We start from the raw sequence: 27,485 nt of genomic DNA, 5'->3' as shown, positions 1-27,485 counted from the left end.
GTCAGTGCCATAGGTGACATTTTTGGACCGACTTCGTCATGTTATTGCCACCTCCAGCTGGGCCTTCAAGTCTTCACTAAAACTTACTGGTGTTTGGGGAGAGGGAGCATGAACAATTGTGTAGCAGATTTTTCTAATCACAAATTTTATAAGCAAGATTGCAAATTATAATATCTACTTGTAGAAGTTCAGTTTTTTATTAAGGTCTACTGTTTTAGGTTGTTGTGCACAATCCCCGAAAATTTTGTTTCTGTAAACAATCTTTTCTACATTCAGGCCTCTTTTACTTTTGATAAATGTATTCTCTTTAATAACAGTGTTGAGCAGGCAGGTTCCTAAGCATAGAGCACTCCAATTTGATGCTGATTTGCCAATTACTAGGTAAAGGCACATGGTGAATAACAAACCCATCTAATGATGTTATTATCTACCCCTCCATCTTTTCTAGAATATCATGAGTCACCTAAGATTTGATCCATGTTTGCTGAAGTTTAAATGTGTTTGGTCTACTGCTCTATTGAAAATGAAAGAGGTTTAATTCTATAAAACCTACTAGATTTTGTCAGATTTAAATTTTAGCCCAATTAGAAGTCTGGCAAAGCAAAGAAATGGACATTTCTCCAAAGAAGACATACAAATGGCCAATGAGGGTGTGCAAAGATGCTCAGGGTCACTGGTCATTAGAGAAGTGCAAATCAAAGCCCCAGTGAGCCAGCTCCTAGCGTTTGTCATGGCGGCCACTGTGCATGAAAGAAGTTTGAGAGGTGGAGAAGGTGAGCCCTGCTAGGTGCAGCTGCTGGAAAAAGCAGTCCTGAGCTCCTTGAAAAGTCAAAAGCGGAGATACTGGCAAGCCTGCCTCTAGGTGTTCCACCAAAAGGGGGGCCAACAGAAGCAGGGTGTGCTCAGTGCTGAGGATCAAAGCTAGGTCCTCGGGCCTACGAGGCAGGTGCTGCACCCCAGAGCCACAGCCCCAGGCCCGGAGGCAGGACCTTGGAGCACCATTTGCACTCTCACAAATGGAGCCATTTGCGCACCCACCTTCACCGGCAGCCTTAGCCACAGCGGTCACACAATGGAAGGAAACCAAGTCCCCGTCAGTGCATGAGGGGCTGGAGGAAATGTGCAGTGCACTGCATTCTGTCTCTAAGAAGAAGGAAACCTGTCACCTGCTAGGACATGGGGACCTGCAGTTTACGCAAAGTGAAATAAGCCAATCATGAGGAGATGCAGACTGTGTGATTCCACGTACACGAGAAACCTGAGATAGTCAGATCATAAAAACACGATGTGGAGTGGTGGCTGCCAGGGCAGGGGTAGTGATAAGTTGTGCAGTAGATTGAGTTTCAGTTTTGCAAGATGGGAAGGTTCTGGAGGTCAGCCGCACAGTAGTGTGGATACACTTGACATTGCTGACCTGTAAAATTAAACGTAGCTAAGATGGTAAATTTCCTTACATGGCTTTTTATAATTAAAAAGCTTTTTAATTATTAGAAACAAGAATGAGTAGCCCACTCTTTCGTTTCATAGAGGAGGACAGAGATGCTGCGTTTCTACAAACTTTGAGGAAATGCCGAGATTCCAGACACCAAGGTTTTCCCCGCGTGTTCACAGATGGATTGCTGTCCTAACTTGCTGTAAGGAAGACCTTTATCTGCAAAGAAAAATTTTAATCACTGATGCAGCCTACTCAGCATATTTGTAAAAGAATTCATTTGCGAGTATGTGAGGCTCTAGATCGTTTGCTTAGGGCTTCTATCATGAAGTCCAGGGAGTAAATGCCAGGGCCCAGGTGCCAACCCAAAGCTAATCATACCCTTTCTCCATGAGCGTCCAGAGTTATGGTTAAAAATCACTAGCGCAGGGTTCTGTGTGCTACCAACTCGCTTATTTTACGGTTCTCAAACAATGAATAGTAGTGATTCTTGTTTTCTGCGGTTTTTAATTTTTTTCAGACAAGATCATAATTTAAACTTGTTTCATTTCCTTTGAATTCTACAGTTCTATAAGATTTCTTCCCACCTTTGCCATGTTTAAAGTCGGAACATTTTCTTGTTCTTCTTAACTCAAAGTAATATCCCAGATGATGTTTCACATTACAAAAGTACCTCCTGAATAAAAAATCATGTTTACCTTGCTTTAAGCCCCAGGGTAAGAAGGGAGTATTTTCTCCATTATATTTAATTACTAATCAAAGTATTAAATATCATTGTAAAAATAAAACAAGAATGTCAGATGTGGACTGTGATACCAAATTGTTGATTTTTAAAAGGAAATTAATCATGTGATCTGGACTAAATTATTAGTTTCAAAAATCCCAAGCATTGAACTCCATGTAACTAATATGTGCATTTAACTTTTAAACAGTTATTCCAAAGTATTAAAAATCTTCACCATCCAAGTTTTTAGCCAATTTTCCCTTCAGTGCACTAGAAGTTCCCATTACCCTTTCAAGTGAATAGCAAGCAAGAATCATGCCCATTGTTCCAACGTAATGGTTTAGAATGTACCGATCGCCATTAGAGATTAGTGCTCCTGGAATGGAAACCTTGGCCTGCTAAATAGGACGACGAAAAACAACCCCAGACGATATTTTAGGGTGATTTATATTAGTGATGTAATATACAAAGAATAGAAGCACTGAAGGCAGGCAGACTTGCATTCCAACCCAGAGTCTACTACCGGAGCTCCGGCGTCTCACTTGCCCTTTCCCAACCTTGATTTCTCTATGTATAAAGTCATGGAAACACCAAAGCGCCAGGTTAGAGAGAGGACTGACCTTGCCTGGACAGGCAGGGTGTAGTGGAGTGGCAGAGTGCTTGCCCAGCGTGCAAAAGGGTTTGGCCGGACCACGGAGAAAATGCTTGGGCCCTCGCTAACTTCCTAGTTCTTCATGAGTGAGGCTGGTTGTTCTATATAATATCTTCATAAAAGGGTTTTAAAGCCAGGGACTGAACCTTCTTCTGGCCAAATGCCGAGGCCCCTGGGGAAGGACTCAGACCCACAATAGCCTGAACTTGTTCCCTGCCACCTCTGACACGAGGGCCTTTGTTCTGCTTGATTATTTCACCTGTTGTGCCCCGTGCCCCTCCTGTGTCCTCGCTGAAGCACAGGGAGCCAAGTCTGACTGCGTTTAAAGGATTTAGCTTCTCAGAGTTCGTTCTCCCGCCGCCCTGCAGGGGAATTTGTCAAAGACCGCCCATTGACAATGAAAGGCCTTCCGTGAGGAACAACCTGATAGGGAACAAACACAGGTGGATGTCTTTGTCTGCCAGACGGGTGAGACCTTACTGTCTCTTGTTGCTGAAACAATCTAGGCTGGAAAAATGACTAGCGTCACATTAGTACTAAATTAGCCTCATTCCTTTTGTAATCGTTACGCTTGTTATGATTTCACCAAAAATCCAAGAATAACAAAAGAAATCCACCCTTTCGGGACACTGAGAAATTCTATCACGTTAATAATATAGCATCTAACAACCATATAGCAATTTTCAATTATTCAAGGTTGTTTGGTGAGCATTATCTCACTCGATTCTCACATGAACCAAAAGGGGGTTGAGGGAGCAGGTATTACTATTCCCCGTACATAAAGGAGGAAATGGAGATCATAGAGGTTGTCTCTTGCTTAAGGTTATTTTCAATTTCCAACCCCAAACATTTATCCCAGACTCTCCTTCTACTCTAAACTGTGAGTGAGCTGCAACAGGGAATAACAGGTGTGTCTTGCATATTGCCTTGTTTAGTGTATACAATAATTCGATGAAGTCGGTATCATCATTCCCACTTCGCAGATGGTCCTGAGAGTGCCAGAGCACCAGCTTGAGTCCACACAGGCAATGACAAAGGCAGCACTCCAATTCTGCTGTCTTTAGATTGCATTTTCCTCATTCTTCCACACTGCCAATGAAGTACCCACACAGGGTGCACTGTGGTTTAGATCTAAAATGTCCCCCAGAACCCCTGTGCTCAGAGGTGGGCTTTCAGAAGGTCACTGGTCAGGAGGCCCCAACGCCACAGTGGGTCAGTCCGTGGATGAGCTCTCGGTTGACGGCATTCCTGGGAGGTGATGGGGACAGGAGAGGGGTCTACTTGAAGGGAGAGGGGTGTGACCTTGGGAAGTCTCACTGGGCTCCGGCCCTTTCCTCTCTGATGCTCTCACCTGCCTGCTTCCTGGCAGCCATGAGGTGAGCAGTTCTCCACCACGCCCTCCCGCCATGTTGTTTCTACCTCCTCACGGTCCCAAAGCAATGAAGCCAGTGGACCATGGACTGGAACTGAGCCAAAACATACCTTTCCTCCTTTGCTTATGTTGGGTATTTTGTCACAGAGAAAGACAGAAAGCTGACCGCTATGGCCATGTGTGTGTGTGTGTGTGTGTGTGTGTGTGTGTGTTGTATGCTCACACCAGGCCGTGAGGTAGACCCTCTATCCCTCCCATGATTCCTGTCTCTCTGTCCCCAGACATCAGTACAATCACTGCTGAGGCACCCAGCAGGGATGAATATGGTCTCCAGCAATGCCTGCACTCTCTATCTACCCATCGAGGAGGGTGAGGTGCACAGTTCAAAAGCAGCACGTCTTTCAAAGCCTCAGTGTTGGTGCCCACCTTTCAAGCCCCTGTCCTTCATACCCCCTGCCTGGAGGGACTCTGCTCGGAGCAGATGGGTGCCACACAGCAGGCTACCAAGTCACTGCCAGTGCAGTGAAGTAGCAAGAAGGATGGGGTGACACCAACTTTGGACTCACCAACTGTGTGTCCTCAGGCGAGGTGGTTGCTCTGCCTCCCAGCTTGCTCCCCCGTGAGAATAGGGAAAGGGTGCCAGCTACTTCCTGGAGTTGCTTTTGGGGATAAAATGGGTTCATGATGGGAAGCACCTGGCACATAGTAACAATCAGGGCAAACATGCCAGGAGAAAAGTTAGTGAGGAGTGAAGTTACTAGTTTGGTTATTCTCAGTAACCAGATTTAACCCTTCCCAAGCCCTGTGGCACACTCCCACATCCCGTTTCTGGTGCTTCTCGTCTGTTCAGGAGAGAAGGGGAACATGCAAATAATTACTGCTCTCACGCACCAGAACCAAAGGCTCCTGCAGGAGGACAGAGGGCTGGGGTGCAGCTCAGGGGTGGGGCACTCCCCTGGCACAGCTAGCCCTTGAGTTTATCCCCAGCCCCCCAGACAAACAAACAGACAACAGCAAAACCTATACAGCTGTAAAAAAGTGATTCTGGTTTCATGCACCAGGGAAACTCCCTATGTAAAACAATTTTTTGAGTCTTCGCATCCTTCTAGTCATACTTCCACTGTAGCACTTAAAACAATATATTGTAATTATCTTTTCTCTATTTCTTTACAAGACCGTGAGCTGCTAAGGGTGGAGGATGTGTTGTGTGTACTTCTACACTGTATTTAGCTCTCCATTCCCAGTACCTACACTGTGCCCGGCACGGGGTAGCTTTTGTTTATTGAACTCCTGAAGGAGGGGAAGGGTAACTGTGCAGATGCATATTAATTCTTTTGCAAAGTAAATAATCATCGCTGAGTTTTGTGTCAATCTTTATTTTCACACTTTGGGTTTTCTTAAGGAAAAGATAGCTGATTCTTAAGGAAAAGATAGCTGATCTTGGTGGTCAGGTCATGGCATTGTCTAACCCCTCTAACTGCCATCCTGTACTTTTTGTATTTGTTTCACCAGTCAAATAATTCATTAATGAAAATATTGCCAGAAGTTTTCAGTTTTAAGGGTCAGAATCAAACCAACAAAAAGAAAAGCGTACCTTACATCCTTCTACATGTATTATGTTCTCTGCCAAGCGACAGGAAAGTGCACGTATACGGTTTCAGAAATGTACTTCAAAGTGTTCGCACTCATAATTATTGGGTTCATAGGAATCCATTTAAGAATTCTGAGGTTTCAAGAAAGTGTCAAGTTATACAGCGCTTCTGTGCTGGAGGGAATTGTACACACCATCCACAGCATTCCTTCCACTTCTGCAGCTGAGAAGACATGAGGCTGAGACAGGAATGATTTGTTTTTGGGGTCACCCAACCCCTCCAAGGCTGAACTGACCTCAGACCCCCACATTCTCAGGCCAGTGGCTTTTGAGAGACAAGTCGGGAGGCTGTAGTGATGCTGACTCTGGAAGATTCAGGCCGCCCTGTGATTCCCCACCAGCCAGGGCCGGGGCAGGGCTCTCAGTGTGGTGCTGGTGGAGGAACAGCCCTGTGGTCCTGGGAAGGCTCCCGGGGTGTGCAATGTGTTCACCTGGTATTTAACTCTGAAGGTGTCAGAGAAATGAGGGTCTGCTGCTCAAGAGAGGCAACATGGGGGGGTCCTTGCCCCCCCAAATCTTTATCATGGCCCTGGGCAATTTTTAAACATTTGAACTTCAAACTTTTAAACTTTAGTAACTTCTGTCGCGGTGTGGTGGAAACAGTGTAATGCGCCGCGGATTCCCTTTCGCTCATGGCGGGTCTGTGTGTCCAGGAGAGCAGAGCTTGTTCGTTTTAAACTGTGCAGCAAGTGTGACTCTGACTCTTCTCTTTTCTGCACCCAGACTCGAAAGACTCCAAGGAGAAGAATAAAATGGAGATCCTGTACATCCTGGTGCCGAGTGTGGCCATTCCCCTGGCCATCGCGTTCCTCTTCTTCTTCATCTGTGTCTGTCGCAACAACCAGAAGTCGTCGTCACCGCCAGTCCAGAGGCAACCGAAACACGTCAGGGGCCAGAACGTGGAGATGTCCATGCTGAACGCGTATAAGCCCAAGGTAAGGCCAGCCGTGCGCAGCTGTTTATCCCGGGGCCTCGGTGAAAGCCGCACGCTGTAACCCTCACGAGGATGAACTCCATCCAGGTAGCGTCAGAGTTTGACAGCACGGGGGTCCGTTGCTGGCAGAGGCAGAGACTCACTGCGTTTCTGTGCCTTTGCCTGCGGCAGCCCAAGCATGCTTCCCTGAGTGTGGCAGCAGGGCTGGGCCGGCCTGACTACCCCTGCTGTGCGGTTTGGGGCCACAAGGGACCCTTAGGGGCCACCTTGGCCCAGGCCTTCGGGCCCAGAATGCAGGCTACATTTTAAAATTTCAAAGAAGAGAAGCCCATATCTTCCTACCAGTCTGAAAGAGGGAGCCCCAACATTTCTACAAACTTCACTCTGAAGAAATCTTTCTTACTTCACAGCAGTGTGCACTTAGTTGTTAAAAGGAGTCTGTCATTAAAAAGGGTTGAGATAGGAAATTTTAGTTTTGCACATATTATGTAAATATAAAGCCACAATTAAAAAGTCCTTTTTATGCCTAACTTAAACCCCACCCTGTTACGTCTAAGACTATTTTAGGAGCGGGCTGTCCGGCAGCAGCCTCTGTGTGCTGCTGGGGATGGCCGGTCCAGCCCTCCCTGCTCTGCACTAAATCAGCCCCCTTTGCTTCTGCTTCTCATCCATATCTGTCAACACTCGGGTCACCCGGGGTCCTGGCAAGGGGTCTGGGGTCACTGCCCTTCCTCTGAGTGAGCCCTGCTACCTCCAGGAGCTGGATGGGCAGAGGCTCCCAGGGAAGGCCGGCGGGTCAGGCCCCAGCTCCGAGCAAAGAGCTGTATTTAAATGCTCCATAGTTCTTCCACAACCCAGCTTTTCTTCCTGGTCCAGCTCAGGGCACCGACCACTTAACGAGTATCTGTTGTCTGTCTGAGCTCAGGGCCATGTTATTCTTTTGGTCCACGTAGTAAAATTTTAGGATAAAAACATCTTCGTGTTCAAATGAACAGATCCTTTTGCCTGTTAAGTGAAACTGCATAATTGCAATTCTTGGTCCCCGTCTTATTTTGTTTTGCTTTGCTATTCAGACTTTTATTTAAATTTAGGTCTTGAAAATAGTTTTGCTATTATAAAAAGTCGTATTTGTTCATGAAGTTTTAGGGTTTGTTTAAATGGTAAAAGGTCATTTGCGAATATTTTGTCTCAAGCAAAATCACTGCTGTCTTGCCAAGTGTGAATATTTGCCATAAAAAAGCCCTACCCACCCTGAAGGTCACAGAGGCCGCACAGTGGGCCGGGAGGGGATAGAGGTGGACCTCAGACTTCTGGTGTCTTAGCTTCTAGCAAGCTGGTGTGCATGCACAGTGGAATTTTTGACTATTTTCTATTTTATGGAAATGTAAAATAAAATTTCATAATCAAATAATAAGAAAATAACAATAGTTATTATACTGTGTATCATTATCCTCAGAGTAGCTACTCAGAGTACAAGACATAAACCAAAAAGACTCTTACCAAAAAAAGCATAAAAGAAATCTTCCTTTTCAATGAACTAAGATCAACTAATAATATAAAGGGAACCAATTGACATATACATTGGAATTTGCACTATGGGAAAGTATTTGCACTTATCCCTATTTTTTATTTATCTCTGTTCTGTTTTGTTCTTTATTTGTGTTTTCCACATAAGAGAAACGATGCAATATTTGAGCTTGTGTGTCTGGCTTGCTTCACTTAACTCTGTGTTCTCAGGCCGCATCCATTTACCTACAGATGCCTCAAGAGTATCCTTCTTTATGGCAGAGTAGTACTCCACTGTGTATGAATACCACACTTTCCTTACTCATCCACCTGTTGATGGACATATATGCCATTTCCAAGATCTAGCTACTCTAAATTGTGCTGCTATAAACATGGTGGGCATGTGTCACTGTACTGTGATGATTGTAACTTTTTTGGGAAGATGCCTAGAAGTGGGAGAGCTGTGCCAACTGGAACCTTCATTTTTAGTCTTTTGAGGAATATCCACACCGATTTCCATAGTGGCTCTCAGTGTAGTTTTAATTTGCATTTCTCTGATGGCCAATGATGATGAGCATTTTTTCACATGCTTATGTGCCACTTGCACTTCTTCTGAGAAGTGTCCATTCATTTTGGTTGCCCATGTTGTGCCTGGGTCTCGTACAACACCGTAGCATTTTGTGGCCCGTCCCACGAAATCCTTACTGCCCACTGCTGCTACAAGGGTTCGTCTTAGTGCACGTCCTGGAGCTGGCACCTCCGTGCCCTGAGCATCCCCTGGCCGGCGGCTTCCCAGGCAGCAGGTGTCACTGTCCAAGGTCCCGCCTGCCACTGCTGTCACTCAGTGCTGAGGACCCCAGGCCGGGCAGACCCCGCTCAGAGGGGCACAGCAGGCGTTCTGGGTAGTAGCCCCCGTTCCACGGATGGGCTTCTCCCTGCTGTGGCGGGAGCCACGGACGAGCCCTTCCGCGGGGAAGGGGTCGGTATCGTAGTTGGCCTTCCCCTTGCCTTCCCTCCGTTGTTCTCTTTGTGGCACTTGACATTCCAGCGGCATGGAGATGTGAATTTACAGCGTTGCAGATGAAGCACTCAGCTTTGGGCTTACGTAGAGAAAACAAACATACATTGATTCATACAAATTGCCAAGTATGACTCCAGGGACTGTTCCACCCGTTGCCTCACTTAATTCTCCCAGCTGTTCTATCTGGTAGCTACCAGCGTCACTGCTGTGCAGCCGGGGAGACTGAAATCCGACAGACTGCCTTGTTCAAGGTCAAAGAGGTGCTGACGGATGGATCTAGAATCCAAACATAGGGTTTTCGACCCTAAAAAACCCTTGCTCTTGCTGACCCCCAGTAATGTTTTCACAGAGTAAATTCTGTAGAAAGGGGCAGATTGCTTTTGGTCAGCTTTGGTCATTCCGGCTGTGCCAGGACCACAGGCCTGTGGGGCTTCTGAGCACACTGTAAGGCTTGGAAACAGTCACCGTTGTGCCTGAGTGATGTACCCCAGCCCTGGGACTAATGGCAGCGCTCTGTCCTCCGTGGCCAAAGAGACAAACGTCAAATTCACCGGCCTGAGTTTTCCCAGAGCCCTGGCGAAGCAGACGTCGCTGTCCTGGTTTCTGGCTTGCTTCAGAAGTGAGCCTTACACAATCGCACCGTGTCCAACTGCCGCCCGGCCTCACAGAGCCCGAGAGCCCCTTCTGAGCCGGGCCGGGCACAGGAACGGCTCCAGGCTTTGCGTGCGTTGGGGGAGGAAGAAGGAAGCAACAAAAACAGCCGCCAGCTTTTCTTCTCCCTTTTTCTCCTGAGAGATTTGGCTCTGATCGAGTCAGAGCTCTTCGGTTGTTTGTTTTGGTTCTTTCCGAGTGCCTTTCCTGGAAAAGGCACAAAGAGCTTCGGAGGCCTTACAGAAAGTTCCTAGATGTAAACAGCTCATCCCTAAAACTGCTCTGAAAGGTCACCGCCACATGAACAGTACGTGTACCAATAAACCTGAAAGGAGAGACACACACAGGAAGAAAGGCAGGGAGAACCCTGAAAAGAACACTTCTCCAGAGCAAGACTGAAAGGAGTTTCAGCTGAAAAGGTTCTGGGGATGAAGAGCAGGAGCTGGTCTGCCCTCGCCTTACCCTTATTTTTCAAAATTCAGGGACTCAGGCTCAATTTATCCACATGCATGTGTCCTCCGGGGCTTAAACTAGCTGTTTCCAGCTCTCTTCGCCTGCGGAGCTGCCGGTGCTCTCCTGAGCGCTGGGATTAAGAGCAGGCAGCTCCGGGAGATTAGAAGGCGATACCCCGCCAGACGATAGGTGGCCACAGCCGGCCTGGCAGACAGGGCCGGCTCGGGTCCCCATCGGCAGGGAGGCTTCGGGGGGGGGTGGGGAGCGGTGGACCAGAGAGGGAAGGCAGATGGGGAGGTGGAGACATTGTAGCTGATGTCCCCTCCAGGCCTGGGGCCGCCTCCCCGCTCCCCCGCGGACTCCGAGAGGCCAGCCCGCCTTGCGCTGCTGCATTTGCTCAGCTGCTCAGGGAAGGAGGTTGGCATTTGGCGTCGCAAGGGCTGTTTGTTTATTTTCCTTTTATTTTGATCAGCAAAAGATTTCAAGCTGTTTACTCCTCTAGGATCCTGTGCCTGAGAGGCAGGAGGTTTTGAGATTGTACTGTGCATTTTACAGCTGGTGTGTGTGTGCGTGTGTGTGTGTGTGTGTGTGTGCATGCGTGCGTGTGTGTGTGTGTGTGTGTGTGTGTGTGTGTGTGTATGTGTGTGTGTGTGTGTGTGTGTGCAGTCCTGGGGAAAGGGAGCCCTCGCAGAGGAGCCTGGAAGGCTAACTCCCCTCCTGTCTCACTCTTCCTCGGTCCCTCCTTCCTCTGCCTCCACCTCCCCAAGCCCTCAGGGGTGAAAGGATGCAAGTTGGGGTTGCAGGGAGGGAAAGGGCGGAGTCTCCCTTCCCGTACAGGGTGCGCCCTGTCCCACCTCCTGGGGGCGGGCACAGGGAGGCCGGCGTGCAGGAGCCCCAGGACTTGCAGGAGCAGCGGAGGCTGAGGAGCCGTGGCACGCCTGCAGGTCCTGGCCAGTGTGCAGAGCCGGCGAGCGTGAGATCCGGGGTGTGCTTGTGTCCTGCAGCTGCCGGCCCCGCTTATTCTCGCAGTATCCCCAGCTCTTGCCAGGTCCCTGTTTCTTCACTCCCAGGCAGAGCATCTCCTTTTCCTTCCAAGCCAACACGGTTGCTGAGTTCCTGGGCTTCTCCGGTCCCTTTGGCCAGCAGCATGCGCCCCCCGCCCTCCCTGGCTGCCCTCCCGCACACCCGTCCTTGCCAGGCCTCACGACGCTTCTGAGTGACCCAGCCCCGCCACTTTTCCTCTCTTCCCTTGGAGCCAGCGTCTCCAGAGCTCCACGCTCACACCATCATGGCCTGCACCTCTGGGAATCACCGACAGTGTCATTTAATCCGGGACCTTCCCGGAGTCCTCCTCGGCTTTGATGCTCGGGAGTATTTGCCGTCCTTACACCGTCCTGAACACGTTCTCCTTCGCTTTCCTCACTGTCGCCCTCTCTCGGTTTCCACCGCTGACTTTTAATTCCCTGCGGACAGTGCTAATGTTGGTCAGTCTCTCTCTCCACCACATGAGTGTAAGCATTTCCCAGCCTAAAGGGCTAATCTCAAGTTATAAAATTCGTCCCAGTGCCCTGAGCCCCCACCCTCCCAGCCTAACTGACCTCTGCAGCCACATTTTTCTTTTTATCCCCAGGAGGTACTCTGATTATCTTCAAAGAGCTGGGATTTAGAGGCAGAGAGATAGGATTACAAATCTTGGCGTCATTGTCTGCTGACTGTGAGATCCTAGGCAAATAACTCTCTTCACTCTTCTGAACCCTTATTCTCCCAGCTGCACAGAAAGGATGAGAACGGCCCTTGGAAGGGAAACTTCTGCCACCTTGTGCTCGCCTGTCTGGCATCTCCCAGGTGCTCAGGGCTGGAAATGGCTCTTGGTTTTGTTATGATGATGAGTATAAATCCAATGAAGCCACCGCTGAGTCCAGGACAAGGTGGGGTAACCAGGAAGCTCTAAGTCCAGTGGCCCACCGCATGAACTGGGATGGGGACAGCCAGGATTCACTCGCAGCGCTTTGGACAGCTCCGGTACTCCTTGGGTCCCTCCTGTTAGCGTAAATTCCCTAGCCACACACTGCACACACCCTGCTAAAATCCACCAGGGTGGAGAGGGTGCGGCCACAATGGCTGGGAAGGCGTCCAGAATATAACTAGCCTCGGCTCAAACTAGGCCTATGGAAACTTCACTCTTGAGGAAAACAAGGAACTAAGTGCATCTGATAATGGGGCGCAGTACTTCATCACTGAGCTACAGCTGTCTTATCTCAGTAGAATCTTCATCGTAGCCCTGGGGAGCAAGTACCGATCTGAGCCTGATTGGGCGGGGAGGGGATGTTGGTGAAAAAACAGAGGCTTTAAGATTTACCCAAAGACTGACAGCTGCTAAGAGGCAGAACCAAAACCTGAATCCAGGTCTTCCCAGATCAAGAGCCTGGGGACATCTGTGTCGCTCTCCTGCCTGGTTTTCCGGGCTGGCTGAAACTTAGGGGCCCGTTAGGAGAGCAGGATGGTCAGGCTGGCACCAGAATTACTGGCATCTGTTGGGTCTGTTTCCAAGCAGAAGAGAACCTCGCCCGTCCACATTTCAAGTAACGCCACCGCAGAATCAACCGTGGTCACCGCCAGACATCCAGACCGACTCTCAGAAAGCTGCACTCTGCGGCACAGAAATGCTTCAGAAGTGAAATCACTTCCACAGTGCAGCTGAGCGCTGAGCAACAGCGGCAAAACGCGGGCTGGAAGTCCCTCCAGAGTCGGATCGCGCGCCAGCAGGCCTCCGTTCTGCGGGAGCCTCTGAGCACGTCCATAACCTCCCTCCCCGAGTGACGTGGCTGCGGCTTCTTAGCTTTTAAAATGGGGTCATTTCCGTTGGCGAGAGTGGATTGTTTTGCAAATCTAACACTGTTTACCTAAGAACCAGTAAAATGCACAAGAAAGGGAAACCGCTTTGGAGCCCAGCAGGTTCGTGGGAACAGCCAAGTCCACATGCGATGAAATGTCACGCCGGAAGGCTCCATGGACGGGTCCGGAAGAGGGCGCCGGTGCGGGCCCTTGTCACCCACCCCACAGCCTGGGAGACAGCAGGGTCAGCCGCAGAGCCGGCTCAGACACCGGGAGTCCTCCGGCGGGACATCCCGCTTCACATCTGCCGTCCTCAGGCTCCTACGGGGGAACGCTTCGAGGGTCCGGCGAGCCCCCGTGTCTCCTCCCAAACGTGCTCCAGCTTTGGGGCCGGACACACTCAGGTTGGAATCTTGCCATCGCCACTTTGCAGTTCCGTTTTTCTAGGTGAAGTACTTGGCCGTGACTTACTGTTTCCATCCTAAAATGGGGAGGTCGTGGTGAGACTCGGAGGACTGTGATGAGGACTGGACGGGCGAGTGCTCGGGGCGCTTAACTCGGACCGCGCACGGAAACTCAGCGGGGCGGGGCCAGGCCAGCTCTGGGGTCTGAAGTGAGCCCGACCTGCTGGGGACACTGACTGTTGCATCCCGGGGGTTCTCCAGCTGCAGACTGGAGTCGGTCAGAGGACCGTCTCATGGCTCTGTGGCGGGGAGGACAGGCATTGCTATATGCAAAGCATGTGCAGCCCACACATTAGCACGCAGAGCACACTCCTCAGGCAGAGCGGTGGTCTCAGCACACAGCACATGGTGTGTATCAGTCAGCTCAGGTCACAGACACCAGGGCGGGAGCGCTGCGCTCCCGCAGGACGCTTCCGCGGTGTCTGCGCGAATACTCTCCGGTAGGGAGCAGGAACCCGATCAGTTGACTGGCTGATGCGACCAGCTGCTCAGGTAAATTCTAAATGGTGGGTCTACAAGAAAACAGAACAAACTGATGGCATGACTCCTGTTACAGAGAGTTTTGTGTGTGGTACTAGGGATCGAATCCAGGGAGCCCTGAGCAATGTTCCCACCCCTTTGTATTTTGAGCCAGGGTCCTCACTTGGTAAGTGCTGAGTTGCTCAGGCTGGCTTGAATCTGTGATATTCCTGCCTCAGCCTCCTGAGTAGCTGGGGTTATAGGCAGGCACCACCAAGCCAGTTTAAAGATTTATATTTCAGAGCTTTAAATTAAACCCATTAACTGATTCTGGCACTTTTCTTCCACCTGCATATTCAAAGCATCTTTTCGAGCAAAATGTTTCCTCCACCTGTGTTAGAATAGCGATAGCTCAGCTGGGTTCTTCAGACACACCGTGGTCGTTCCTGGTGTTTCTGGTGAAGGACTCAGATTGCTAGCCAAGTCTGGTTCGGAAGGCCATCCCCGTATTCCAGCGGCTTTCCCAGCGGAGTCTCCAGGTCAGCACCCCCTCACCGGCTGTCCCACAGGGAGAATCTCAGGCCTGCCTCGGAGATGTGTGAAAGGCCACGGTCACCCTGGTCATCCGAAGTGGGAACTGATCCATCCCTGAGTGGCTGACACTCTATACCCACTGCTGACAGTGAGCGGAGCCTTCGGGCCTTCCTGCGTGCCTACCGTCCACGCTCCACCCTCATGGGGCTCTGCTTCTCATCCTCGAGGCTGCGGCCAGGGGCACTCACGGTAGAACTGTCCTCCCCAAAGGACAAGGTGAAGGTCACAGAGCTGGCTTGGAGCTGCTCACAGGTGTTGTGGCCATCACCAAGTCCCCACTCGTCTCCTCTCCAAGTGAGCTGGGAATCGCAGTTTGGAGCGAGCTCCCCCTCCAGGAGGACCCCTCCAGGTCTTGTCACCCGAGGGTGGCTGCCGTGGGGAGGGTCAAAGCCGAGGTCACTGCGCTGGCCTCCTTCCTTTCGTTTTCATTTCTATTAGTGTGCATTTGCAGTGTGCCACGGTCACACCCTCGTGTGGAGATGGCGCGGGTGTGTGACACATCTTTGTGGGTTTCCCCTCCCCTTCCCCTCCCTTTCCTTCTCTTGGTCCTCCATTTTATAAAAGATCTCCCTCCCTGTTTTCTGTAGCTTTTATTTTGCTCTGTAATTTATTCATACTTCGAGTTTCTCATGTAGGAGAAGCCACGTGATATCTAAGCGTGTGTGTCTGATTAATTTCACCTGACATCATGGTCTCAAAATGCATTCATTTTCCTACAGATGACTGAACTTTATCCTTCTTTATGGCAGAGTAGTACTCCATGGTGTGTAAATACCACATTTTCTTTATCTGTTTATGTGCTGATGGACACAGAGGCTGCTTCTGAGATTTAGCTATTTTGAGTTGTGCTGCTATGAACATGGGTGTGCATGAATCCCTGTAAGACGATGTCGTTAACTCCTTCGGGAAGATGCCTAGAAGGGGAATAGCTGGGGCAAATGGGATTTCTTTATGCATCTGTATTCACTGCCATATTTAAAAATTGGACCAACGGCTCCCCACTGCCCTATCTAAAGTGGAGCGGTGGGAGATAGGCCACCCACTCGCACCCGGTGCCCACCTCAGCCGGGGCTTGCTCCTGCTGCCTGCGCTGCCACACCCCGGCCGGCAGCACCGAGCCTCGTCCAATCCTGACGCGGTTGCTGTCCAGAGATTTCCAAGGGAAGAGGCTCCGCCAGCTTCACCCAGCGTATCAGCTTCCACATCAACCTTTATCTGTCCCCCTCCCCCGACAAAAATTATATAATTTCTAAAGCCCCAGTGAGGCCGATGTGTGTTTACTCTGAGAAGTAACGATGTTAACATTTCAACCGAAAGCCTGGTTCAGCTTTAAGGTACTTAATTGCCTTCCAGCGTAGGATAAGCCGGGCCCATCTTGTCATTCGGCTAATGGAAGGGGTGATGGAGAGATAGGAGCCGGGCGGCTCATCCCCTCGCTCCTTTGTACTCGGTTTATTTTGGCCCTGGGCCTCCTGTGTATTTTACACTTCTTTACATTTTGTACATCCCTGTGTGACAAATACTTGTCAAACGAAAACTAAACAGATTTATAACCCCTTAACTCGAAATGAGCCCAAATTGAACTGCCAAAACTTTATGACTTCATTTTCTTTCATGGTTCCCCACTCCGCTGGCTCCACCAGACAGACCCCGCTCGGGGTCAAGCGGAGGTCATTTCACTTTCATTACTGAAATATAATTTACAATATGCCAGACCTAAACAAGTTCAGCCTAAGGGTTGCGTAATGTAAACCATCTGTTCCTCAGCAATGCAGCGAGCTTCCTGCCGCCACCTCACCATCTCCTGACTGCTTCTTTAAGGGTCTTTATTATTTTTTAACTAGTTCAGGATTTATGTAAAATTTGAAAATGGCTCTATAGTTAAGACTCATTTGTGCCAAGTAACTTGAGCATTTAAAAAATGAGAATCACTGTGTAAACGGTTTTCCCCAAACACAGCCACGGGTCATTTTTCCCGGGCGTTTCCCCTGCCGGCTGCCACACAGGTGTTTGGAGGAGCGGTTTTCGCGCAATCTGCCATCTGTGGGCTTTCCCTACTTCCTTCCAAAGCAGACCCCTGAATTTGTTTTTGAGGCGCTCTGGGGGGAAATGTGGCTTTGCATAGCCCTAGAAAACCAGTCCTCCCTCTGTGTCCAGGCTGGAGGCGAGCTGCGGCCCTGTGCAGCGCTCTGCGGCCTGTGGCTGTTGGTGAGATACCAGACACACTGAAATCAGTGCCTCCTCCTCGCACGTCGTGCGGTCGTGGTTCCACCAGGCGCTGCACAGGGGGCTCTTGGTCCTGTGTGGTGTCGCCCGGGCTGAGCGTCAAACGCTGCATGTGTGTCCAGCGGGTGCACTGGCCAGCAGGCTGCAGTGGGCTCCTCTGAAACTGCGTGGCCGAGACAGATGTCTTGCAGATGCCACAGCAGCTTTTTAGCACCATGAACATTCTCCACCATCCTTCTTAGCCTCTTCCTCCATCTATAAAATGGCAAAAGCGAAAGAAAGAGTTTTTCTTCCAGAAAGGAACCTAAGAGAACCAGCTTGCTTACTTCGGTGGCAGGAATGCGGCCAGCTCCCGGGGCCTGGGTCGTGTCGCGCCCACCCCTTCCTCCCTCCTTTCCCCACCGCGGGGCCTGCAGCTCCGGATCCTCGCTTCCGGGTCTGCTCCCGCAGCCTCACCTCCATCCGCCCTGCCAGCAGCCTCTGAGGAGCAGGCCGAGGCCGCTCAGCTGCTCGCACTCCAGGCTCCACACTAATCCTCCTTCACTTTGTAGGGTTTTTCAGAAACAGCAGCATCTGAGAACTACAGGGGAACAGAGACAGGCTGACAGGAAGACACTTAAACACGGTCTCTGAAAACACAAGGAATTATCTAAGGAAGACACTTAAACACGATCTCTGAAAACACAAGGAATTATCTAAGGAAGACACTTAAACACGATCTCTGAAAACACAAGGAATTATATAAGACTCTAGAGCTACTGAGGGCTGACAACATAAATCATTTGCATTTACTCCACTTTCTTGACTACTTCCCTCATAAGGATAAGAAAAATGATTTAAAGAGCTCTGGGTGGGCGGACATTACTTTTACACAGCGTTGTATTTATTTCCTACTACAGCCGTGTGAGGCGGTCATTATAGGATTGCATAGACGTGGACATAGGCAGGGAAAGTCACCCAAGGTCGGCAGCTAATGAACAAGACCTGCTGCAAGGGGTTGTTAGTGAGTGAAGGTCTGCTAAGTGCTTGGCGCATGGTGCTGTGGAGTATGAACTATTACTAACAGGAAACAGCAGTCCAAAAATGCAAACCCAGATTTGTGTGAGTTCAAAGCTCACTTGGTTTGAATTACACTGTACTGTGCGTAGGTTAATCTCAAGCAATGGGGGAGAAGAGGCTGGTGCTTCTAGCTCCACATGAAGTCAGTCTAATATTGCAAGAGTTTATTTCCTAATTCCCGTTTTCCCAAAACAAGTTTTAGTACCAGTCTCTTACCCTCTCTGTCATCCAAAACCTAGGGATTCTGTTCAAGTCAGAAAGTAACGCCCACCATCCTGTCCAAATGATGACTACATCAATGGGCTCACCTGCACCCTTAGCAAACATTATGACTGAAATCGCTTGTCTACTCTCTTTCTGGCTGCTGGAACAAACTACGCAACACCCGCAACTTAAAAGAGGAGAGGTCTATTTTGTGTCAAGTTTCAGCCAGCTGGCTCCATGGCCTGGCCGGGGAGAGCAGCTCACCACATGGCAGACAGGAAGTGTGGACAGAAAGGAGGAGTGGGGAGGTGAACCCTTCCAGGGCAGCCCACAGTGACCCACCCCTTTCAGCCAGGCCCCGGCTCCTCACAGCAAGTCAGCTGTCAGCTCCCACGACCCAGCCACCTCCCACAGGCCCCACCTAGGAAGCCATGGTTTGGGGGGACATCTAGATCTAACTATAACAGCCCTTATCTTCATGCAAGGGGAAAAAGTCACCTTGGGTTACTCTTGCCAGTAAAGGTAACCATCTGAGTGCTGCAAGAGAAGCAGGCAAGACTGTTTACTTGATAACCTTTCTCATTCCCCTTTCCTGTGCGCACCCCAGGCCTGGGGCGGAGCCCAGCGTCAGAGCACTTCCTCAGCATGCAGGAGGCCTTGGGTTCCACCCCCAGCAGGAAGGGGAGAAGCAGGCCCAGACCCGGTAAGCAAAGGAAGACTACTGGATAGGCCCACAGTTGCTGAAAAAGAAATTTCTGGTTAGTCAGATGAGTAGACTGGCCAGATGCTTTTATATTTAATTATTCAGTTTTTTTAATTGAGAGATCATTTCCCTGGTTCAGAAATTTTGAAGTCTAAAAAAGAGCGTGAGGTGAAAATCCCATACTCAGTAAACACGGCCTCCCTCCCCCGAGGATCCTCTCCTGCACTCTTCATAGAAAGAAATAGAAATGTACTCACTATTTGTCTCCTTTTCAGAACGGTAGCTGCCGGCACGAACCATTCCTTTGCTTTTTGTCTTTTTTTTTTTTTTCCTCCGGTACCGGGAACCGAACTCACGACCTTGCGCTTGCCAGGCAGGCGCTTTTGCCGCTGAGCTAAATCCCCAGCCCACTTTTTGTCTTTAATGGAGCAATAGGATTGAAGAACTTTCTGTGGCACTACACAGTAAACGTCCTCACTTTTTTCACGACTGTAAGAAATGTGCTAGTCACTAGCTCCACCATAATTTATTTAATCAGTCTCCTCTAGGGCACATTTAGGTTATTTCTAATCTTTTGCTATGACAAACAAAACTATAATGATCGGTTAAGATTTACTTTGCTGGAAATTTAAAGAAACACATCACCATTAGTTTCAGCCCAAGCTTTTGATCTATTTATAGAACGTTTTCCTGTGGGCTCCCCCTCCTTTCAGAGGCCGAGATGTCTTGACTTAGGAGATGTTTTAACCCACATTTTCCCTTCCTTTCCTCCAGAGCAAGGCGAAGGAGCTGCCGCTGTCCGCTGTGCGTTTTATGGAGGAGTTGGGTGAGTGTGTCCTCGGGAAGATCTACAAGGGTCACCTCTACCTCCCGGGCATGGACCACGCCCAGCTGGTGGCCATCAAGACCTTGAAGGACTGTAACAACCCGCAGCAGTGGACGGAATTCCAGCAGGAAGCCTCGCTGCTGGCAGAGCTGCACCACCCGAACATCGTGTGCCTGCTGGGCGCCGTCACCCAGGAGCAGCCCGTGTGCATGCTCTTCGAGTACACGAACCAGGGCGACCTGCACGAGTTCCTCATTATGCGGTCCCCGCACTCCGACGTCGGCTGCAGCAGTGATGAGGATGGTACCGTGAAGTCCAGCCTGGACCACGGAGATTTCCTGCACATCGCTATCCAGATTGCCGCGGGCATGGAATACCTGTCTAGCCACTTCTTCGTGCACAAGGACCTCGCCGCCCGCAACATCCTCATCGGGGAGCAGCTGCACGTCAAGATCTCGGACCTTGGGCTCTCCAGAGAGATTTACTCCGCTGATTACTACCGGGTGCAGAGTAAGTCTTTGCTGCCCATTCGCTGGATGCCCCCCGAGGCCATCATGTATGGCAAATTCTCTTCTGATTCCGATATCTGGTCCTTCGGAGTTGTCTTGTGGGAGATCTTCAGCTTTGGACTCCAACCCTACTATGGGTTCAGCAACCAGGAAGTGATCGAGATGGTGCGCAAAGGGCAGCTCTTGCCATGCTCGGAGGACTGCCCGCCCAGGATGTACAGCCTCATGACTGAGTGCTGGAATGAGATTCCCTCCCGGAGACCGAGATTCAAAGATATCCATGTCCGACTCCGGTCCTGGGAAGGGCTGTCCAGTCACACCAGCTCCACCACACCTTCGGGGGGAAATGCCACCACGCAGACAACCTCCCTCAGCGCCAGCCCTGTGAGCAATCTCAGCAACCCCCGATTTCCCAATTACATGTTCCCTGGCCAGGGCATCCCGCAGGGCCAGATCGCTGGCTTCCTCGGCCCTCCAATACCTCAGAACCAGCACTTCATCCCCATCAACGGGTACCCGATACCTCCTGGATACGCAGCCTTTCCGGCTGCCCACTACCAGCCAACAGGGCCCCCCAGGGTGATCCAGCACTGCCCCCCTCCCAAGAGCCGGTCCCCCAGCAGTGCCAGCGGCTCCACCAGCACCGGCCACGTGACCAGCCTGCCCTCCTCGGGATCCAATCAGGAAGCCAACATCCCTCTGCTGCCGCACATGTCCATCCCCAGCCATCCCGGTGGGATGGGCATCACAGTTTTCGGCAACAAATCTCAAAAACCCTATAAAATAGACTCCAAGCAACCGTCTCTGCTGGGAGACACCAACATGCACGGGCACAGCGAGTCTATGATTTCCGCAGAACTGTAAAGGGTTCTAACTTTGTAAATGTGGTACGCAGGACAAACTAGGAAGCCGTAGAAAAGATTTATATTCAAATGTTTTTATTAAGGTTCTCATTTAGCAGACATTGCAACAAGTACCTTCTGTGAAGTCTAGCTGTGTCTTACCGAGCAGGACAGGCACTCGCCAGGAAAACGCCTCCTGGGATCGGCGCCCCCTGGGGTGTGCGACAGGGCATGGGGTTGCGACATGTGGTTTCGAGTACTGGAAACCTCAGACCAGCAAAGAGGAAGACACTTGTGAGCAAGCTCAAATCAAACAAGCAAGTCGCCGGCACTGTGTGTCTATGCCTTGCCATGTCTGCCCTCTCCCTGAAATGTATAGACCGTGGCATTGTCTACCTGTTGTCCCTTCTTCAGGACAAATGTTCGGGAATGGTACTGATCCAGTGTGGACTCTGCATGTTGTATGGAAGCCAAGTTCAGAAGCAATGAGGAAACAGTAAACCAAGGTTGAAATCTGGGGTGGAAATGAGCCATAGCGCAAGTGTCCCATGCACCTGAGCCTCCTCCGTAGCGGGGCTTCTTGGGGGCTCCTTGGGGGCTCAGTGTTTGCCTCTTTGGAGACCTCCTCTGCTGATCATGAAGGCTTTCCCACACTGTCCCTTGTCACTATGCGTTTACATAAGCCCGTGAATGACACAGGGCCCAGGACCCAAACACGGCTGGAGGGGATGCGGAATTGATTGCTGATGGACTGTTCACATTGCTGAGCTACTCATGAAGCAGCAAAGGAGGCGCCTTCAGGAGAAACGGTCCCTCAGCCTAGATAGGCACCCTGGGACAGAAACAAGGGTCCCCATGGGGGACGGATCCACGGTGCTTCCCAGGAGCAGTAACATTGAGAGATAGCACCGCAGCTGCAGATGAGAACAGATGTGCAGCTGTGATGACCAGCACTCGGGTGTCAGGTGGTACTGTCCACCGCCCCAGACAGCGGGGAGCCCGGCGAGGGCACCAGTCACCAGCATCAGTCTCTCGCTTTTTTTTATTCTATGCTAGAAATATTCACAGATTTTATTCCGGCCCCAAGAATCATCACGATTTACTCATAGGTAGTTGGAATCCAAAGACAGGGTACCCTATTTTGCCAAACATTACTGTATTTCCACCAAATTACACCTGGGTTCTAATTTCAAAGGCTACCGAGAACTGAATTCTTGAATTCTTTAAGCCAGTAAACAATCAATATGATTCTTTTTGCCTTCTTAGAGGGAGGCATCAAATGTGCCTCTCCTGGCATCTATCCGCCACCATCTTTGGCCAAGAATTCTTATGGGTTTCAAGTTCTATATAGAAAGGAATTTTATATTTGATTTCTCTCTTGTTAAAAAAATAACTCCTTTATTCTAAGAATAGCATCCCCTGGTCTCATTTTTATTTTAAAGCTGTAAGAGACATAAAGAGACAGGATGCAAAGTACTTCCTGGGTATATCTTGTGAGCAGAATATAAAAGAATTAGAAATACCTTCGTGTTTCCATTTTTTAAGAATACAATCAACACCAAAAAGTCAGGGCAGTCTGTTTACCAAAATGTGCTGCAACTTTCCCAAACCTGAGTCTTCAAACAACAAACATGAACTTATAGGTACTGTGAACTCGGAAGAATTGGCTACGTTCAGATTTACTGGGTGATAAATTGAGACATATTTTTGTGGCATGAATAAGCTGATTCAGACGTTATATTTCTTAACTTTAGGAAAAGGAGAATATTTGAATCCTTTTGTTGCTATGCAACTGTTTAATGATGAAGCTTCAAACCACAATTTTGTTTATCATATGACAATCAATTGTTTTCCAAGAATATTTATTATTTTAAGTAAACACAATTTCAGTGAATCTGAGTTTTTCTAGGAGTCCCTTAAAGGGAAATTAGCATTCCGTGAGCCAGTAAAATACTTCTCTGGAAAAACATTCTCATGGTTAAAAAATAAATTCAAGTTAGTTTTTTATAAAGAACTATAACATTTATTTTTAAACAGTTTGTAATAACTAAGATCATTGAGGTAAGCAAACTAAATTTCAGAACCACTTGTAATAATGTATTTTCTAACAGCACTGTGATACTGCAAGGCACAGTCCCTTTGTATTAAATAGTATTTTTTTCACAGACTGAAAAAATATCTTTTGCTTTGTTGACAATGTTTTGTAAGATGACTTTATTTTTCAGATTCTTTTTTTTTTTTTTTGCACAAAACTATGTTTATGGTTTGTATCACAGAAGTGAAAATATATCTCTGCATTTTTATATCCGGTCTGTTTCCTTGTTTCCTTTGTTTTTAACCCAGTTTAGATTTTCTTCAAGTATATAATGGCAGTAATTAGCTATCTCCCTCTGCCATATCTTTCCTTTGTTTTCACTGCATGCACTTACTCACGAGATTACTTAAGTTTGATTTGTTATTATGGGCATTTCAAGTAAGCAAGCTTGGAATTGTAATGACAAAGAGGCTAATTTATGTTGAGGAGATATGCATTTGTACTTCACACACCAGAGGTGATATTAAAACTGAGTATTTTATGCTGCTGTTTATTCAACATGTTTACTATAAAATATTATTTCCTGAATATTGCTCTCATACAAGTATTTGGGAATTTTAATATTATTTCTCGTAATGGCTGACATGCTGTGGAAAGAGAAATTGCAATTCCCATTCTGTCTGACTTCACTGAAATGATCTTTTTGAGCAGTCTTTTAAAACAGACTTGGGAGGCTCAGGGTGTAGCTCGGTGGTAGAGTTCTTGTTAGCATGGACAAGGTCCTGGGTTCGATCCCCAGCACTTGGAAAATAAAATAGCATTCTTTTGCTAATGACCATATATAGAGGAAGAATCCCAGTGATTTCATGACCACATACTATCTACATGTATATGGCAAGTTTGAAATTTTTAAAATCAATATCATATACTGAATGATTGCAACCCATGGATGTAACAAATTGGGAATGAGAAGAGAGTTGCATCCTTTTCGGCCTTGATGTTTGCAGATGATCTTAGACATCAAAACTCATGTTTTAAGATTCTAAAGAGGAAAAGCCTGTCCCATTTAGATCCCAACCATATTGATAAAATGAAAGAAATGCGGCCATTTCATTGTCACAGCTTATCTTTATGACCTTCTTACCCGAAAGAAAGAGTGTCCCATCTGGCAGTTCATACACACCATCAAGCAACAATGAGTATGATTATGAAAGTTCAAAGAACGTGTCCATTTCTGCAGTTCCGCACAGAAGGAAGTGCAATAAAACCTTCAGGGTCTATCCATCTGTTTCCGGGACAGTGCCTGTCACCACCTCAGCGATCCAACTCAAAGAATCACTTGCCGTGGCGGTGAGGCCCATGTGGGGCTGGACTTCTCCTCTCCCCTGAACCAGCCCCGATCCACCCCCTCTTCTTGTGCCTCTGGCCCCTCCAGCCGTCCCCCAGCCCTTCATCCTGAGTGCCTTCGTTGCTTTCTTTCCTTAACCACCCGCATCTTTAAGCTCCGGGCACTGCCCCGCTGTAGGTACTGAATGAAGAGGAGTTCTGTTATCCATTCACCTTCAAAGATGAGGCCTATCGAGATTTCTCAAGTGGGGTTCAGCAGCACCACCCAGGAGCTTGTCAGAAACCCAAACAGTCCAGCCCCACCTCAAAGAAGAAACTCAGTGGGTGAGACCCAGCAATCTGTGTTTTAACAACCCTCCAGGTGATTCTGATCACTCCAAAGGTCAGGAACCATGCAACCACTCTGTTCTGACTTAGATCTGAAATGCCCCCCCCCCCCGAGTCTGATGTTCAGAGTGGAGTTTGAGGAAGGTGACTGGATCCTGAGGGTGCTGCTTTCATTCGTGTATCCCTCCGTGGATGAATTCCTAGCCAAAGTTGCCATTAAAAGGTGGGGCCAGGTTGTAGGAAGTGGGTCCCTAAGTAGGAGCCTTTGGAGGATAGATCTCTCGCCCTGGTTCTTCCCTTCTCTCCCTGCTTCCTGGCTGCCATGGGGTGAGCAGCTGTCCTCTGCCTCCAGCCGACCTTTCTGCCATGGAGCCACAGACCATGGACTGAACCTTCTGCAACTCTGAATCAAATAGACCTCTCCTGTAAACTGCAGGTGTCGGGTATTTTGTCCCGGCAACAGGAAAACAGAAACTAAAAGGCACAGGGTGGAGGTGGGTAGTCATTACATCCTTAATAATGTAGTACACATATAAGCATGTAAAAATAACATTTTAGCCCCTTTATTCTCCTTTAAAAAAATCAAGTTTTAGAAGCTGGCTCTGAAAACAATCATGTTCGACTTTGGTTATATTTTTCCTTTGTTGTTCCATTGACTAGACAACAGACAGCACAGGCTGGGGGCGCAGACCAACTATGCCCAGCCTTAATCGTGAATGCACCTATTCTAGTTTATCCAAGACCCGCGTTCTTGGATATCGGCTGAAAGCTTTTCCCTTTAGAAGAACAAGCTCAAAGCAGCTGTTTGTTTTCTGAGGCAGGATCTCGCCTTGTCGTCCAGGCTTACCTTGAAGTCAGGTCCTCCTGCCTCAGCCTCCCAGGCCTGGGATTACAGGTGTGAGCACCACATCCACTGCTGGTTCCTTCATGCACCTTTTTGACTCTTGCACTGACAGTGGACAAAGTGGAGAGCATTCCCTCGGTGCCGCCTTCCGGAGTCACCCGCTGGGAGCTGCGGGGCAGACAGTCCGGAGCGGGAGGCTGCTGCGGGCCTCCCTCCTGCTCTGTGCTCTGGGACACAAGACCAGTTGCAGACGCCCTTTCCTGCGGCGTGGGCTGCTGTCCCGGGCAGCTGCAGTCCATCAGTCCCTGGGTGGCTGGGAGCCCCTCGGTGCAGGCCTGGAGGCCCTGGGCAGGCCAGCAGAGGGGCCCGGCAGGCTGGGGTGAAGCTCATACTCCTCTTAATTTATAGAGCTTTTGTTCTCAGCCAGCAGCTCACACGGCAACGCGGAAGCGTGAGGTTAGAGATGCGGAGGCGCAAGGATGCGGAGAGGAGCGAGGCGGTTTATTTCCCAGCTCAACACAATCGCGCCTGAGGTCCATTTCCGCGGAGGCCAAGGAGCCCTGGACACTTAGTCCAGGGCAAGGCGCCCTGGACCGGGAGCTCAAGGTGATCCTGGGCAGCCCGGGCCGCTGAAACACGGAGCCTCTGGGCTTGGGCCTCGGGGAGCGCGTGACTAGTGCGCCTGGTCGCTGTCACGCAGGCGCTGCCGCCGCGCAGGTGAGGCCCGGCCTGGCGGGGGCGCCCCTTCAGGAGCCACCGTGCAGGTTCGTGGCGGAGAATGGCTCCAAAAGCCGACACAGCTGCCTGGGGAGACAAAGTAACGCGGGAGCCTCACCGTGAGGGAGGCGTCCGTGACTTCCCGACCTGTGCTCTTTGCTCACCCGCACGGCCTGGGCTCCGCCTTTTTACCACCGAAATAAAACAAATAAAATAGCTCCTCCAGATTCCCCACCCTCCCACAACCCGTGTCCCCAGCGCCCTCCCCGGAGCTGGGTAGGGAGCTGCGTGGTTTTGTACCCCGCCGCACCTGAGCCGAGTCAGGCCTTCTCTTCCCTTCTCCGCCAGATGTGGGCTGGGGTTCCGACTCCGGCGGGATTCAGTGGTAAAGCATGTGCTTCCTGTGCTGGAGGCTCTCAGTTCAGACCCAGCACGGAAACTAATAATAATTATTTATTCTTTCTTTTTTTTTCTGCACTGGGACTTGAATTCAGAGCCTCCTCACTGAGCTACAACCCCAGACCCTTTTATTTTTTATTGTGAGACAGGGTCTCACTAAATTGCCCACAGCTGCGGTGGAACTCATGATCCTCCTGCTTCAGCCTCCCAAAGTGCTGGAGTTAAAGGCATGTACCACCATGCCTGGCTTTAAAAACATTTTTCACAAGCGTCTTTTTCATAAGTGTTATGAGATTTAAATAGCTAATCAATTCTAACTAGAGAAGTGCACTGACACCAATTCTCAGAAAATGTAGTCTACGCAATCATTACAATTTTTCAGTAACACCAATCCTCCAGAAGTGGCACCAGCACTGAATGAGCATATATATAAATACACCAGCGATACCTGGTCCATGGGAGCTGCCCAGAAAGTGGCAACACTGCTATTCAGTTTTTATAAAGAGATGCACTATTTTCTAATGCAGTAAACAGAGCATAGGATATTCTATTATTCACAAGTATGCCCGACAGGGAACAGGCATCCTGGTGCCAAAGACATGGGGTGGCTCAGTAACTTCTATAATTTCCCTTCAGACCAAGTGCTAAGTTGAAACCGCCTGGGGATGTACCCCTAAACCAACCCCAAACCGTGGGCTG

The 27,485-nt window shown here is 49.3% G+C and overlaps 1 protein-coding gene across 4 annotated transcripts in view; it reads left to right on the top strand.

The window, feature by feature from the left end:
* The window catches only part of Ror1 (receptor tyrosine kinase-like orphan receptor 1), a 245,547-nt gene extending 222,125 nt beyond the window's left edge, over positions 1 to 23,422 (top strand). For 3 of the 4 annotated variants that reach the window (XM_013514431.1, XM_013514432.1, XM_013514429.1), the window contains exons 8-10: positions 6,555 to 6,766; positions 18,845 to 18,940; positions 19,715 to 23,422. In XM_013514431.1, coding sequence (XP_013369885.1) covers positions 6,555 to 6,766; positions 18,845 to 18,940; positions 19,715 to 21,139 — 1,733 coding nt within the window. In that variant the 3' untranslated portion in view covers positions 21,140 to 23,422. The remainder of the gene's footprint in view (positions 1 to 6,554; positions 6,767 to 18,844; positions 18,941 to 19,714) is intronic. The other variant, XM_005385320.2, reaches the window with a different exon arrangement.
* Positions 23,423 to 27,485: the final 4,063 nt, after the last annotated feature.

Source organism: Chinchilla lanigera, unplaced genomic scaffold (genome assembly GCF_000276665.1).
Source record: "Chinchilla lanigera isolate Chin_1 unplaced genomic scaffold, ChiLan1.0 scaffold00022, whole genome shotgun sequence".
NCBI classification, from domain to species: Eukaryota; Metazoa; Chordata; class Mammalia; order Rodentia; family Chinchillidae; genus Chinchilla; species Chinchilla lanigera.
Note: the sequence above shows the minus strand (reverse complement) of the source record. Positions and strands in the feature narration are given on the sequence as shown.